General features: G+C 41.0%; 1 protein-coding gene across 3 annotated transcripts in view; it reads right to left on the bottom strand.

The window, feature by feature from the left end:
- The window catches only part of CFAP46 (cilia and flagella associated protein 46), a 2,698,259-nt gene that overhangs the window by 1,432,262 nt on the left and 1,249,259 nt on the right, over nucleotides 1–16,738 (bottom strand). For all 3 annotated transcript variants that reach the window (XM_069611407.1, XM_069611408.1, XM_069611409.1), the window contains exons 32-33: nucleotides 13,006–13,128; nucleotides 12,728–12,895 (exon numbers count right to left, since the gene is read on the bottom strand). In XM_069611407.1, the coding sequence (XP_069467508.1) occupies nucleotides 12,728–12,895; nucleotides 13,006–13,128 (291 nt within the window). The remainder of the gene's footprint in view (nucleotides 1–12,727; nucleotides 12,896–13,005; nucleotides 13,129–16,738) is intronic.

Raw genomic sequence — 16,738 nt, 5'->3', positions numbered from 1 at the left:
ATCGTTCGTGATGGCTTCTATGAGAGCGTCTACGAAGGTTGAGTCTGCGGTTGGTTCTCTATAGATGAGTATGAATGTGAGGTTGGTTTTTGAGTCAGCTGTCCGGTGAAGGATGAGGGATTTGCAGTTTCTGAAGTTCAGTGGATTGTCCGTTTCTATTTTCAGGTGTTCTTTGTAGGCCATTGCAAATCCTCCTGATGCATTTGAAGTTGTCGGGTAGACAGCTGTGTAGAGCGACTTTGTAGTTGCCATCTAACCAGGTTTCTGTGATGAATTAGATGTTTATTCCACCATCGTATAGTAGATCGTATAAAAGATCGTAGATTTCTGTAGAATGTTTGGACAATGATCTTGGGTTGATTAGATTGCACTGTATTTTTTTAACAGCGCTTTGTTTTGTTCTTGGCTTCGTCTTGTGGTGAGCTTGGTGGCGGGTTTCCTTGTTTCTCTCGAGATGCGAGGTGTGTTCAGTAGGGTCTGTTTTGGTCAATGAGTATATCTGCTAGGATTCGTATTGGGTTCCTGACTTCTTCTGGTTCCTTTTCTGTATCTCGTTTGCTGTTGCTGTAGGTGCCCTAGAGTTTTGGTGGTATATGGAGTGAGGGCCTAGTTTTCCCTCTTGTTCCTTCTGTATGTTTCTGGTCTTTTACTGTGCGGTCCTGGTATCTTGCTGGAGTGTCTAGCATCTTTGGTGGTTGTGAATTGTTCTGGTTGGTGGTCCGTCCACGTCCCATGCAGGGATCATTCCATCACAGTCATGTTACGGCAAAATAACCTTTTGAAGTAAGAATCAGTGAATATTATAGTTCATTTAATCTATTGGTGAGGGCGTAGCTCAAGGGCAACAAGTTTATTTTGGAAGCAAGACAACGCAGCGCAACACTGGTTCGAATCCCGTTATAAAAGAACAATTATAATTATTAATTCATCATTCATTAAAAATCTCAATGATGGGATACTATAAAGACCATTTAAATCTTTTATTCTTATAAGCATATTTCTTCCACCTCAGGATAAAATGTATTAAATACACCCAAGTTTCAAATCAGGAAAAAATGTCATAGCCCTGATACAGGCTCGGTGGAAAAAGGGGTTTAGTCGCAGCAAGCCCTAACTTTATCTTCATCCAAAATCCTGGTATATTCTTTCAAATCGCAGTATAAGCATGGCACAACATGTACCAGCATGAGGTGCAGATGCCTTGAAAATACTGAAAGGATGTAATCCACCCACCGGACATTGGGCGTGCTCGCAGCTATGTAACAATGTAGATTTCTAGCAGCATATGTTTAAAACACACAATCTACTTTTTTTTAACAGAACACTGCAGTTACGGAAATATAGGGTTGGCTAGTTGCTGAGTTATCCCATGCCAGGTGTCGGGTGCTCATCCAGGCATAGATGTACTTTTTACTGGATGATTTTGATTGCCAAATTGCAAGACCAGGCCACAAAATACCGTATTGCTAAGAAATGTCCTTCACTGGATATGCTATGCTTTACATAGTACAGAATGACATCCTGGATTTGTGGATGAATTGTGACAATGTCGGATCACAAAAGTGCTAACGGGAGATGGTGCTGGAAACAAGCCAAACACCAACAAATCCAAACTTCATTATGATGTATTGTGCAAGCAATAGCAGAGAGAAAGAAACAGTCTTATCAAGGATAGGTGCTCCTGAACATTGATCCTGCTGTGGGCACATTACATATTACAACAAAAATCATTGTACTAGATCTCTCTCAACTCCACTCTTGATAGAGCGAAAAAAGGGAATTCTACCTAACCTTCATACTCCCACCATCCTCGCCGGCTACAGGGCACCCTAAACTCACTCTTACATCTAATGACCTAGTTGAATACTTCACTGCAAACATTTCCAAAATTAGAGACTCTCTCCTGACCTTCCTCGCACTCCCTCCTCCTAAATGTTATACTCTGCCTACACTACCATCATCCTCTGCTCTAGCTCCCACTTTAGTCACACTAATACTGATGAAGTGCTATCTCTACCGATGATGGCTAACCCCTCGTATGCCCCATCAGACCCTCTTGCTCCTCAGCTAGTCAAGCTGATTGCCCCTTTTGTGGCCTCTCATCTCCCCAAGCCATACGAGATGCGTGCAAGAAACTAACAAATCTTGAATGACCAGTGCCTATATCACACATATTTGGTTTTAACTACATTTGTTGAGTCTTTCGAATTCTGTTTATGTACTAACGCAATTTTGCATATTGTGGCTTCAACCCCACTAAAGGAAAAACAACAGATACACAGACAGACATTTGATGTTTTGAAAGCGCTCCAATTCACCACTGTTTCTATATAAGAAATGTTTTTTACAGGTAGGCTCAGCATTCTTCAAGGAGGGTTAATAAAACTTCTGTTAAGTTACCAGTTTACGAATCTTCCCCTGTGAACTGCTTGTGCCGATAATAACCCGCTCTGCCAGTCCCTCACTATCCTTTTTAGATAGGCGGTGCATCATCGCAACCAAGGGCTAGAACACTCTGGAGCGCTAGGGTGTTCTTCTGGTCAGGGTGAGATATAGGGAACACAATAACAGCTGTTTGAAAAATAAGAACAACAATGACCATACACCTGTGCCTGTTCTGTGTGATAATATGATGTTAATTTAACGGGAAGGTCTACATCCCCATTCAGGGTGTATTGTCTATAAGAAAATTTTTTTTGACCACGAGAGGTTTGTGGCCTTTTCAACTCATTGATTCTTATGGGCTTCTACCTATCCTATGATGTCTATTTTTCCTGCATAACTCTTAAAGGCATATGTATTTTACTATTGCAGCCTGCAGCTCTATATGGGCAGTGTTGCTGGGGACCCGTAGGGTCCTCCTTTGAGATTGTTTTCCTCTATTGTAGAGTAACTACAGTTCTCAAGAATAGACAAATACTTTCTATCTCTCCTAAAAATGTATAGTCTGAGAGATTGGCACACACCATCTATGTGTAGTGCCAAAGGGATACCTAGTATCCCCCTTCTCTCTGCTCCTGTGACCTTTTTAATCACAGACAATCTGCTAGTTGTGGCTGCGGAAGTATTCTACCAACTATTTTCACATTTTTCTACCGAAGGCTATTTCCATAGCCACAGTAGTGTACAATAGGGGCACCCAAGAATCAACTAGGGGCCCTCTCTTCTTTTTTTGCCATTACTAGGGTGGTTGTTCTTTGTTAGCCCTTCTACCATTCTGGGAGGAGGAGGTCTGTGAGTGCGATTTGTCTTTGGCTGGAACCCTCGGGTGTCCCCGCCTAGGCTCCGGAGTGTCTGGGTAGGCAGGAAGTGGGGGAGGAGTTTTCCACCCCTCTGTCCTTTGTCTGCCAGAGTGTCTGAACGGGAGACGCTCCTACTGGGGTTCTGGCTGTCCTGATTGGACAGCCAAATGCACCTTTCTATAAACTGCTGAGGAAGATTACAGAGAAGTGTGTGCTGGAACTGTATAAAAGGTGAGGCGCCTGGAGTGAAAAGCAAATCGCTGAAGTAACCGAAGAAGAAGACCAGAGATGCCTACAGATCCTTTGCAAGTCTGTGAAGCAACCACTGCTGTCCTGACCACGTTTTCTGTGTGACAGAGGGACTCCGAAGAGGACAACTCCTTCCTATTGACTAGTGGGAACAACAGGTCCCAAGACAAACTTTGATTTGAGCCATCTCTTGAGGTCCTGTGTGTTTCCAGAGCTGCAAAACCCCAATACCAGGAGACCTGCTGCCCATTCTGAGTGCATCATTGTGGAAAGGCCAAACTCCTCCAAGTCCTTGCTGAGCCCTGCAGTATACTCCAGAGATCCAATCCAACTTGTCTAGAACACCTTGTCAGAGTGCAGAACTGCAGAATGCGAAGAAGACTGACCAGGAGATTGGAGTCCTTTTATGGTGCTGCAGAAAAGGCACCAAAACGACAGAGTGACCAAAGAAGTCATGCCAGAGGTCTTCAGTCGAGACTGCTGCTGAGAGATCCCATCCATTGTCCTGCTTTTTGTCATCAGACCAAGGAATCCAGAGGTCAGGTCCAGAGCTGCAACATCGCAGAACATCCACCACAAATGTTTTCTTCAAAGCTAAGGTACTGTGGGGAAAAAGGTACTGCTTGCCTTATTCCAGAAAGTCACTCCAGAGCTTTGGAGTGAATGTAGAGGTGTGCAAGGCAACCCCCTCTTACCTCTGACTCGAGCCGCTGCTTGTGTCGCTTTACCGAGTCCTTTAACAGGATCTTCAATGTTGGTTGTCTTCTTGAATCTTCTTTCCTATAGACTAGAAAGTATCCACAGGAAGATTTGACTTCTGCTGCTTTTCAAGACTTTAATCCTCTTCAAACTAACTTTTAGCTAGAGTTGCGTTTCGGACTTTAAAAGACTTGCTGTGCAGGGAGACCGCCTCTAGAACCTGAAGGTCTGCTAGGATAACAGCACGGTAGACCTGTGAAACTCCTGTAACAATTGTGAATGTTCAGCAACTACCAACTAAGAAGTGGCCTTTTGAAAGTATAGTAACGTATACCTACGTGTGTTGGTTTATTGTGCTAAGTATATAACAGTGACTCTTGTGTAAATATAATAAATCTATATTTTAATATAAATGTATGTTTCAATGTTTCTTTGATGTGCATTACTAGCTAGGTTCAGTACACTTACCTACAGCTCACAGCTTCCTCTTAAGATAAGCCTGACTGCTCTTCCACTCTACCAAGGTCTCTGAGTAGTATAGACTGATACTAAGAGTTGGGGATCTACAAACCATTAGGATAGCTTACTAAAGTCTTACCTCCAAGTGGGACTTTAGGAACACTCCCCTAAAAGCGTCAACAAAGCCATGGACGGAGCGGTGTATGCCGTAGGCTCCATTGTCATTGATGAAGTGGTCGACATCAAAGATACGGTTGTTGATGAGGATGTCTTTAACAGGATTTTTGTCATTTATGTGGAGGTTGTTATTGTCAGGGGCGATGTATGTTTGGTGGATATGTCCATCGTTGACTGGGAAAGCGTTGAAAAGGTTGATTGTTTGAGCTTTGTGGAAAAAATGTTTGAGGACGATTGACGTGCCATGCACGATGGCGCCGTAGATGTCGACAACACAGCCAATTGAGTCATTGACAATGTAATCGTCATGTACTTCGACACAGCTGGCCGTTTATGTGGTGAGCATTTATGCAGTAAGTCCGCCTAATCCAGGTTAGAAAAAGCAATAGTGGCATCTCCTTTTCTCACAGGACGTTTTTTCACTAAATATATATAGATGGGGGTTGTATTGAAGCATTTCATGATTTGTGTATCAGCGACTTTCGAAAATTACGCAGGAGTACGTCTAACTACAAACAAAACCTTACCCTGTCTCAATGCAAAGCTATGGTTGAATTGGAAAATCTGTCCCATATAGTGATAAAACAGGCGGACAAGGGTTTTAAAATCTACTTCAGGATTGCACCAGTTATGTTGCAGAAGCTAACAGACAACTTCATGATCATGCCTCTTATCTTCCTTCACCGACCAATCCTTTCTCTGAAATTCAGTTGAAACTGACCTTGCTTTGTGCTAAGTGGTTGGAAAATGGTTTGCTCGATGAGGATCTTTGTACATTTCTCGTTCCCTCTTGTTTTACCATACCTACAATTTATTTTCTTCCACAAATCCATAAATCATCAACACATCCACCTGGTAGACCCATTGTCACTTTATGTGGTTCACTATTAGAGCACTTGGCACAGTTTATAGATGAGACTGATTTTATTTGTTTCAGTTCTCCCATCCTATTTACGTGATACCAAGGATTTTTTGCAACATATTAGTGACATTCCGTGGGAAGAGGGTCTTATTTTGGCCACCTTGGATATTGTTTCTTTATACACCTCCATTGATCATGACATCGGAATAAGGGCTCGCAAATATTTTTTGGATTCACAATCTTTAAATTTATTGAGTCACACCAACATGATTCTAGAAATGTTATTTTTCTGTTTGGCGAATAATGTTTTTTTGTTTGAGGGTACTTTTTTTCAACAAATGAGAGGCACTGCAATGGGTAGTACATTCGCGCCCTCCTACGCCAATCTTATGATGGGATGGTGGGAGGCCACATTTCTGTCCGATTTGATTTCTGTTCATTTTCCCACACAGATTCTTTCCTGGTTGAGGTATATAGACAATGTTTTTGTTATTTGGAAGGGGTCTGAAAAGGATTGGCTATTATTTGTGAAGCATATCGACATCAATCAGGTAAATTTGAATTTTACAGAATCACATAGTGTGACTGACATTGTGTACCTGGATGTCAATGTCAATATTGATATCTTTGGCATACATACTTCGCTGTACAAAAAACCTTTGAATACTGGTTTACCTTTGCATGCTAGCAGTAGCCACCCACCGAGCTGCAAGAAAAGCATTCCGTATGGAGAGTTAATTCGGCATTGTCGTAACTGTAATGATGTAGCCCAGTTCGATCATTTTTGTGCCTTGGCAGCCACAGACTTTTTAAAACAAGGATATGCCAAAACAGTTATTGAGACTGCATATAATAAGGCACGTGCTCTATCAAGGGATGAATTGTTACATGCTAACATTAAGTCTGACTCTAATGATCATCCTTGTCTCATTATTACCTATGACGGTTCATCTGGTCGTCAGAAAAACTATCCAAAAACATTGGCACGTTTTAAGATTGGACAAGGATCTTTTTCCTTTATTGCCTGTGTGACCTACTCTCACATACAAAAGAGTGTCATCTCTTAAGGATAAGCTTGTATCCAGCTTTTTACCATCTGTACTGATTACTTCTAAGACTCTTAGTTGGCTTTCTGCTCCCTTGATGGGGTTTAAAAAATGTTCTAAATGCAAAGTTTGTGTTCATACGATTACACAGAAATTTTTCACTCACCCAGTGACTTTAATGCATCATGATATTAAGCCTCTCATGAATTGTGATACTTCATTTGTGGTATATGTCTTGTGTTGCCCCTGCAAGAAATGGTAAGTGGGCAGCACCACTTGCAAATTAAAGTTGAGAATATTGCAACACCTAAGGGCCATAAAAAACTTGGATCCAGCGTACCCGATGGCCAAGCATTTCAAAGAGAAACATGATAATGACTTTCGGTTGCTTACTTTCTTTGTAGTAGCACATGTAACCAAGAACCCAAGAGGTGGTGACCGTGTCTTAAAATGACGATAGCTCGAAACCAAATATATATTGGATTTTGATACTAAGACACCAAATGGTCACAATGTCGATGAGGAGTTGTATACCTTTTTGGGAGTCTAAATTGATTTTCATAGTGTTTTTTTCTATGTATCAGGGTTTCCTTCATGTCAATGTTATTTTTCTTCATTTCAATGTTATTTTTTGTGGCATTACATATGGCATTTTCCTTGATTTATATCCTGGCATTTTACAGTTTTTGTCCAGTGGCAGTGTTTCTTCTTTCTTTTAGAGGTATATTTCTTTTTTTCTTTATTGCTAATTTTTAAGGGCATTTGTATTAGATCTCTAATTGACCGTATTGGGCTGCTCTTTCTCATTTATTTATAATTCTGTTTTATTTTAGCAACCAACTTGCTAATTATTTCCTGTGTCAATGGGGCTTCTCTTGTTGATGGGCTATGATTCTTATGCACAGTTTCCTTTCGGTATATGTACTGTTTTCTCTTTTCAGTTTTGAATGTTAGATTAATTGGTTCAGGCTTATATTTCTCTTGCTTTGATGGTGAGTAATATTTGTACTTGCGACAGTATTATATATCTTTATTGCCGTGTACAAGTATCTTATATTGACTTTGGACATTCCCATCATCTCCTTTAATAACTTTTCTTCCATATTTTGTATGGTTGCTTCAGTGCATTTATGCTGATTGGGGTTCCAAACTGCATTTTGACATGCATATTTATTGAGCCTTTTTGATCTATTTACTATTTATTACTGACAATGATGTATTTGGCATTTGTGCTTTAATTTCTGTTTTATGGTGCTATTGTTTGACTAACGAATCTTTATAGTGATGTATATGCACTTGCACTTTATTGCTATGTCTATGCTGCTATTCAAGCTTTGCACTTTGTCAATATTATGCTGCTATTAAGAAATTTCACTTTGCTAATATTTGTTGCTTTTAAGTACTTGCACCTTATTTATACTTCTTTCATTCACAATGATTGCTAGTGTATTGAGCACTTGTGCTTTAACTGCTACTTTATGGTGGCATTTTTGACTAATTTTTCTAGTCTTGCTATATGCACTTGCACTTTATTGCCATGTTTATGCTGCTATTCAGCTTTGCACTTTGCTAATATTATGGTGCTATTAAGAATTTGCACTTTGCCATCATTTGCTGCTATTAAGTACCTGCACTTTGCTTATATTTGCTGCCATCAAGTTTCTGCACATTGTTTTTATTTGGCGCTGTTTATACTGCGATTGAAAAAATTGGCTGACGTTTTTGGTTCTTTTAATATTTTTAATCATGTAATTTTGAAGTTATTACAATTCATGATTATTCCATTGCTATTTAGCATTTGTATTGTTTGGTATAATTGTGAAATTGCCAGTTTTATAATGTATGCAACAATATGACATTTTGATTCTTTTTAAAGACTTCAGCGAGTGATTTCATTTATTTTATCACCCCTGTTGCTGTGGAATTCGTTTTAGTCCCAAAGTCAAGTATTTGTTTTAGGCACAAGTACTATGCCTATATGTTACAAGATGTCTGCCATTGTATTAGCTGTCTGTGCATTCACTTGAGGAGCTGTAAAAACTATGAAGGGACTTATTTTACTGTCTTGCCCCTCCCCCCATTGGTGCACAAGCACTGTGTATAGCGCGAAACGCATCCATACAGGACTGCTTCTCCTGGTGTCCTGCCTTGCGGTGGAGTTTTTGGTGTTTTTTTCAAACATGTTGCACTTCGTGTAAACTTGTGAGCTAATCACTTCAGGTTTCTGGCTAATTTTTTTCCCGTACGTTTTGGACCTTGCTGTTCATGCCCTTGACTTGTAGTGCAGGTTTGACTGTCCAGTTTTCTGGCGGTTTTCCTCTTTTTTCTTCTTGTTACATATATATATATATATATATATACATACATACATACATACATACACATACATGTATATATATTCACTGAAAAAACGTTGTTAAAGGGATGTTATGGTTGCAAGGTAAATTCGCCAGTTAGGGTAAGCTATGCAACTATAATTCGCGCCACCACCATGCACTGCGAGGACTAACACCCAGGACAGCAAAGATTACATCACTGATGACATCCCATATGACAACAATTCTACAAGGGGTTCTGTTTAGAATGTTTCTAGCAACATGTGAAGGGTGATCGGGTGACCTCATGAACTACTCATTGTATTACAAAATGTACATAGGCAATGGCTGCATATTTAACCTGGTAATATTGACCAGTAGAATCATAAATCCAAGCCTATCAGAATCTTGATTAATGTTAAAGATGGAATTAACAGCTAACAATACAACATGCATATGGAGATTATCAATGCATCTGAGGGACATACAGGTAAACTCGAGTTAAGAAGAAAGAAACGCCATGACCAGAAAAAAAATTAATTGTCTGTGTGGGGCCTGCTTATTGTCCCATGTATGTGCGCCATGAGCTCATGCCAAACCCTGAGGAAACTACCTTAAGAACATAGGTTAAGGTCTACATGTACAGCAACACTTGAGCATATGTTTCATTTTGTCAATGTAGTATGGCCAGAATAAATCATCTGTTTAAAATTCTTGCTGTCACTGAACAAAAACAACCCCCCCAGATATGTAGTGTCATCAGTGATGTCATCAATGATGACGTCCGCGATATCATCTTTGATGTCCTGGGTGTTAGTCTTAGCAGTGCATCGTGTTGGCGCAATTTATGGTTGTATAGCTTACCATAACCAGCGAATTTCTTTGGTTTTTCGATTCGCCCTTGCAACCATAATGTTCCTTTAACAACGTTTTGTCAGTGAATTTCATAGGATTTTCATTAGTGCAACTTAACTATAACATCCCTTTAACAACGTTTTTTCAATTCATTTCATAGGTTTGTGTTAGTGAAAATGTTTCATGATTTTACAGCACTGAATATAAGTTATTAATAATTCCTCTTAACATATGTGAAAGAACTATAAGCCTCCTTTAACAAGCATATTTTTTGCAGCACTTACTGACGTGTGTCGGTATCCAGTGATTCCCTTGAATACAAAGCATCGAATGCAAAAGCATTGAAATATAGTTTTAAAGGTAAAGGTTTTATTTTTATTATAATGGGTTTTAAGGGGTAAAAACAGGGATTGGGGGGAGACCCGCCCATTCATTTTCTTTTTTAAATGCATTTTTTCGCTGCATTTTTTCTATGCTTTTCAATTCAATGCTTTTGCATTCAATGATATCACTATAAACCACGTGTGTCGTTTTCACCAGCACTGGAGATGCTAGTCATGGTTGAATTGTCTAGGGCATGAGGCTCGACCATGATTCAGCCCCACCGAACCGCCTGCATTATCCACTGACGTAGCCTGCATCCTATTCCAGTGTCCACTATGCCCCCATAATGTGACGAATGGCTAGTGCTTATGGCTTGCAGCTTGCAGCCATGGCCAATCTCCACAATCCATGGGGCATTGGCGTCGGCCATGCTGAATGCCCGAATAAGCAAATCAGAGTAGACTTTTGTCCTTGCCGAGGGCCAGGCCCACTGCTCAGGCACCAAAGTTATATCACTATTTTTTGTACCTACATTTTGACACTTTGGAAAAAATAAAACACAGGACAGATTTGCAAAAGCATGCTTTCAAGACCTTGCTGATGCTCCTCACACATGTTTGCTGCAATCCCGTCCAGCACTTCGGCCCGTAGCCGCGAGCAGAAATTATTTTCACATTCAAACCTATCACGAGTTCGAAAAACGTTGGCACATAGCAGGTCCCTGCTGGCCACACCCACTTTAACCACATTGCTGGTCCCTTGTGACAATGGCCAGTGGCCAGATTGTCCGGGGCATGGTTGTCCCAGGCTATACCAAAGTCAGCAAAGTTAAATCACTAGTTTGTGTACTTACAGTAAGATACGTTTCCAAAAATAAAATACAGACACATTTGCGAAACAATGCTTTTGGGTGATTGCCAATGCTCCTCTCAAGTTTGCTGCACATCTGTCTGTATTTTATTCTGTGCAAAGTGTCAAAATATAGGTACACATAACAGTGATATAACTTACACCCCGTTTGGCAAAATCCATTAAACTTTGCACAAACATGCCAAGTTGGGTCTATAATCTTTTTGCAAACATTTGTTTAGATTCTTCAAATGACATCTAAATATGTTATGACCCCGCTCTACGTTTGCCCAGTCTTGACAAAATCCCACCAAACTTTGCAAAAACATTCAATGTTGGGTCTAAACTCTTCTTACAAACTTGTACAGATATTTGTCAAGTGGCATCAAATGTCTAAGTCGTTCAAACATTTTGGGACCTCGCCCCTCTACTTTTGCACCCTCTTGTCGATAAGGTACCAAACTTTCCAAATGCATTGACAGTTGGATCTACAAACAGAGTGCAACATTTCATGCAGGTTCATTGAATGACGCCAAATGCAGAAATATGTAGAGATGTCCTCTAAAGTATGTCAAGTTTGCGAGAATCACAGCAATGTCCCCGAACATCGCGGACATCGGAGAAGAAAAAACACTCGATTTTGGGCTTTTTCTGGCCATATCCCATCCTCATTTCCCTCACTCCCCCAGAAATTGTTTCATTAGTCTGACAAATGTAATGTTGTGTTTTTTAATATGTTTTTACTTCGATGTCCACAGACTAAGGGCGCAGTCCGCAAATCAAAATGCCTTCCATTTAAAAGGTTTTGACGCACCTCATATTTTTTGTTGTCCAATCAGTGGGCGTGTACGAAGTCCAAAATTGGCACGCAGGTTCCAGATTGGCTCAGAGGCGTCCGCGGAAACCAAATCAGGAAGTGAGTCCATGGACCAGACACAGAGATCACTAATTCTTTTACTTACATTTTGGGCATTTTTTAAAAATCCTACTGGACGGATTAACACCAAATTTGCAAAAGCATGCCTTCGGGACCAGGATGCCGCTCCTCACACAAGTTTGGTGCATATCCGTTCAGCGGTTTGGGCAGTAGGCATGAGCAAAACCTTTTCCCATTCATGTTTAACCAGATTTCAAAGGTTTTGGGACCCCCTTATAAGTGTGCCACCCCTTGACGAAACTTTGCAAATTAATTCAGAGGTAGCCATATGCTCGTTCTGCACAGTTCTGTCAAACAGTTCCAAAGTTATAAGCTGCCCAAAAACTGCTCTTCCGATGGGTTGAGCAGCTTAACCATAACTACAGACCGCTACCGCAGGTCCTCTAATATATATACATATCCCAGATTGCCTGTGCAGGTCAGCTACTGCATACTGATGGCATATATGAGGATGTATGCACATTCTTCAAAGAACCTTAAATCCGGTCTTGCGCTTAGATACTGGTCTCCGGTATGAAGCACATTATAAAAGAACAATTATAATTTTAATTATAACTAGACAGATGTCACAGTTAGAGTCTTGCCATTAAGGAAATAATCTTTTCCCACTTCCATTTCCCCTTAGTAATTAAACCATGAACCTTACATTTTAATAATTAGTGTTCAAATTATTAAATGATATCTCCAAGTAATGCATGCAAAGGTCTACTTACTGGTTTTGAAATGTTGCTTCTGTTAATAGCACAACAGGATGTATCAGTTTTGAATGCATCCCTTACTTCATCCGGGCAGTCATAGCCAGCCCATTCTTCCACACTGATGGGCAGAGCATCAATAGGACCTTTTCTTTTAGGTTTCTCTCTTACAGGCACAGCCTGTACCTGTGATTAAAATAGATGTTTTGCTGACTTATTACTTTAAATATAGTAAACATTACAAGATGCAAATAATAATGATATAATTGAAAAGAGAACTATTTCTGTGTAATTACCTGTTTTGCTTCTTTTTTGCCCTTTCCCTTTTTCGAGGAGGCCGATTGGGGGTTTTGCGAAGCAGATTGTGGTGTGTTTTTTGCTAATATCTTAATAGCAGCTCCTGCGGCAGGTAACGATACCTAAACAAAATGATGACAGCTACTGGTCTCAATTGTATATATTAATTATGTGTGCAGTCATAGACAGTTAAAAACAAACATCAACAGATCGCTGAAATATGAGTTCTTCAGTGAAAGAAGCAATGCTACTATGCTTTAAGCACACTATGCTACTTTATGAAACCTAAGTGAGGTTCTAAAAAGGTTCACTGCAATAGAATAATTGCGCTAATCCAGGATTGCAAAGCGTGTACAGGGAGCACAGCTGTCCATGCAGATCAAATCTCAACCGTCTCAAATTGGAGGCCTTTGGGTTGTTTGAAAAGTGTGGCCGTCAGATTCATTATTTTCCATGTTAATAGGTTGCCAGTCTGTTCAGCAAACAAAATAATGTACTTACTATCTAAACCAATGTAGCATATATTGATAATTCTGGAAGATCCAAGAAGGGGATCTGTGTGAAAAGATTGAATAAAAAAGCCTGAGTTCCAAAAGCCCGATTTTTCGTTTCTTTTTTCCCATTTTTCCGTATATATATATACATTTTTTATTAACTTTACTCCCCTACACCTGGGGACAAATGGGCCCAGGCTTTGGGCTTGAGTCTTTTTGCCCTCTTGGTGTTTCCCCAAGAAGGTATTGCTTTAGGCGCCATTTAGGCAAGGCTTCATCATCTGACTTAACAAAGAGCAACCTACATTTAGGAGTGATTCAAATGACATATTTGCAACTTTCTTCTTTTCTTTCAAAGAAAGTCCTGGTTAGAAGTCTGCAGAAATTGCACAGAAAACTAGAAAACCCCAATGAGCACTGAAGAGCAGCGTGTCTCGATGTTGTGCAGATAGATCATTGTTACACTGCAAAACTTAACCTGCAGATTTGAAAAAAGCATAAGGAATCAATTCCCCAAATTGTTTTGTACCAGGAAATTGGAAATTAACAGGAAAAAACAGAGAGAACTTGAATTGAAAGAACAGATAAATGACTAACCAGCAATTATCTGATGTTGATGTTGCTACTATGTTACAACAAATCTTGGGTGTGCGGAGAACATGACCACACTGACAGAAGTACCCATTCAAAACACAAAAAACTAGCATACAGATGTGCACATCTTGCCAATCATGATACATGAATGCAAAAATAAACTTTGCACCTAATAGGGAGATGCAAAGCAGGTGTAAATCATCTCAACTTCTAAGGAAGCAGGACACACTTAGGCTCACTCTAACAACATCATTTATCTACACACCAGCATTGTAGAGGCAGCTGGCATGATTTTCGTTCACCATACCATGCATGCCAGGGACTAATATCCACCCAGAGGTGGTCTAAAGGCCCAACTGAGGCTGTGACAGGTTTTGCCGCAGAGATTAGTGATGTACCTGACAAAAGGCTCTGGAGAGAATTGCATCACTGAGCTTAGTGTAAGAGAAACCACTATCCCGGACCACCTGACAGGTTTACTATCGGGAAGAAATATTGTTGTGGGTCTACCTCTATATAGGAACCAGTTTGTATTACCCTAGTGGGTATGCTAAACATTAGATGTTATCACTATCTTCCCGACACAGTTTTATCACTAAACCAACACGTTTTACACTTGCAATATACACTTGCAATATACAAGCTAATTTTCAAAGTTCTGGAGTGTAAAATCACAGTGCAAATTCAAGGTGCAAACCGTTACCGCCTTAAATGTACTCACCACCACATGCTAGCCCCATACACATTTGCCCTTTGACTTAACGTCAGGAAACACAGGTGTAATACCGTATCCATACAGCTTAAAAAAGATGCATACCTTACCAACGTAAATTATACCATTGCATAAGGTAGACGCTTTGAAATTATGCGGGTGGTACTGTAACATTGCAGTGGATGTTACTGCAACATTTTCTAGAAAGAATGCACCTGCTCAGAGCAGGTGCGCATTGCCAGAATAAAACTGTCCATGCACACAGCAGGCAATAATCATCTCAAGTCATGCAATGCAACCCTCACAAAAAGCCACACATGCAAGGATCCATCAATCAGAAGGTGGGGACTGCATATAAAGTATTGAAAACAACTAGTGGACTTTTGAAAGCACCATGGACCCAGAATAACTATCGTCGCTACAAATCAGGCAGCTAAGGAGAATGATCACCCTGGCAGAGGTGGGCCAGTAGCAGCCTGCACCCCAGCCAGCCCATCAGTCTGCACCCCAGCCCCCAGCACAACAGCAGCACAAGGAGAGGAGGAGGGGCATTACATTACCAAGGTCCTACTGACAGATGATTTCCAGCCCAGGAATTCCCATCTTGACCTCACAGACCAGCAGGTCCTCACTGCCTACAGCCTAGCCATGCCCACCATCTTTGGCCTCCTGGAAGCGCTATGTAGAGACGGATAAGGACACAGTCACCTCCAAACTCCCCCTTTGAAGTTCATCAAAGTGCTCCATTTCTGTGCCACAGGCAGTTTCCAGCATACTTTGGCCATGTCACATGGCATCACTCAGTCCTGCTTCTAATACATCCTCTCACAGGCCTCGTCTGCCATGAGACAAATGTGCTACCACATTGCCTTCGGCACATATCCTACAGCACTAACCCACATCAAAGCCAGGTTCTATGTAATTGCGGGCTTTCTCAATGTGGTTGGAGACCCAGACTGCAAACACATGGCCCTTGTGCCATCCAGGGCACAAGCGCATGTCTACATCAACAGACGAATGCAGCATACAATCAAAGTGCAAATGGTCTGTAATGCAGAAATACGCTTCACACATGTATGTGGCCAGATTCCAAGGGTCCACGCTCGACATCTTGATCCTGGCCCAAATCAACCTGACACACATTATGGAGGACCTACAGCAATGCTGAGCATGGCTGCACAACATATCCTGCATGCACATGGAGAATTCCAACCAGGCAAGAAGGGCCACATATGCCATTCACAGCTATGGGGGCTGTATGTGCACAAGCACCTGCCCAACCCGATCAACCGTGCAAGTATCATAACATAAGGACAATGTACAGCAATATTCCTCTGACACCTGCCCCCTTTTAATGCCCAAGATGCCCCCTCCAGTGAATGCCTACCACCAGCTGTGAAACCACTGATGGCACCTGTCAACACCGGCCCACTCCCAACTCAGTGGGTAAGTGGAAGCCCCATGTTACCTTCACTGACTGCACTGTTCCAACACCATCATGGCATACCCTACGGAGGAATCCAAGTGAGAAAATGTCCCACATACACACATCAAACAAGGAATGCTGTTCACCCAAATGGTACATAACTTCTGAATTGCACCTCAACCACAACACTTGCTTGGAAACACAGCATGGCACTCCTGCCCATACCCCTGTCACTCACAATGGCGTGTGTGAATAGGCACACAGACATAGCTAACTTGACCAGCATTACATACCCATGGCATTTTTTCACTGAAACCGTTATGCTCACATTAACGAGAAAGGAGCCCATAGTGCCTTTGAGAATAATTAAAGGCAAATGAAGACTGCCTGAATTCAAATCAAGAGTCACTGAAACGTTGTACTGCTTCTTCAAGTGCGACACATATCATTCAACTGTTTGGACAAATATTACCCCACCAAAGCAAGCAAAAAGGTGCTACCATGTG

Source organism: Ambystoma mexicanum, chromosome 8 (genome assembly GCF_040938575.1).
Source record: "Ambystoma mexicanum isolate Mex_15411 chromosome 8, UKY_AmexF1_1, whole genome shotgun sequence".
NCBI lineage: Eukaryota > Metazoa > Chordata > Amphibia > Caudata > Ambystomatidae > Ambystoma > Ambystoma mexicanum.
The sequence above is the reverse complement of the archived record's forward strand: the minus strand, read 5'-3'. Positions and strand labels throughout refer to the sequence as shown.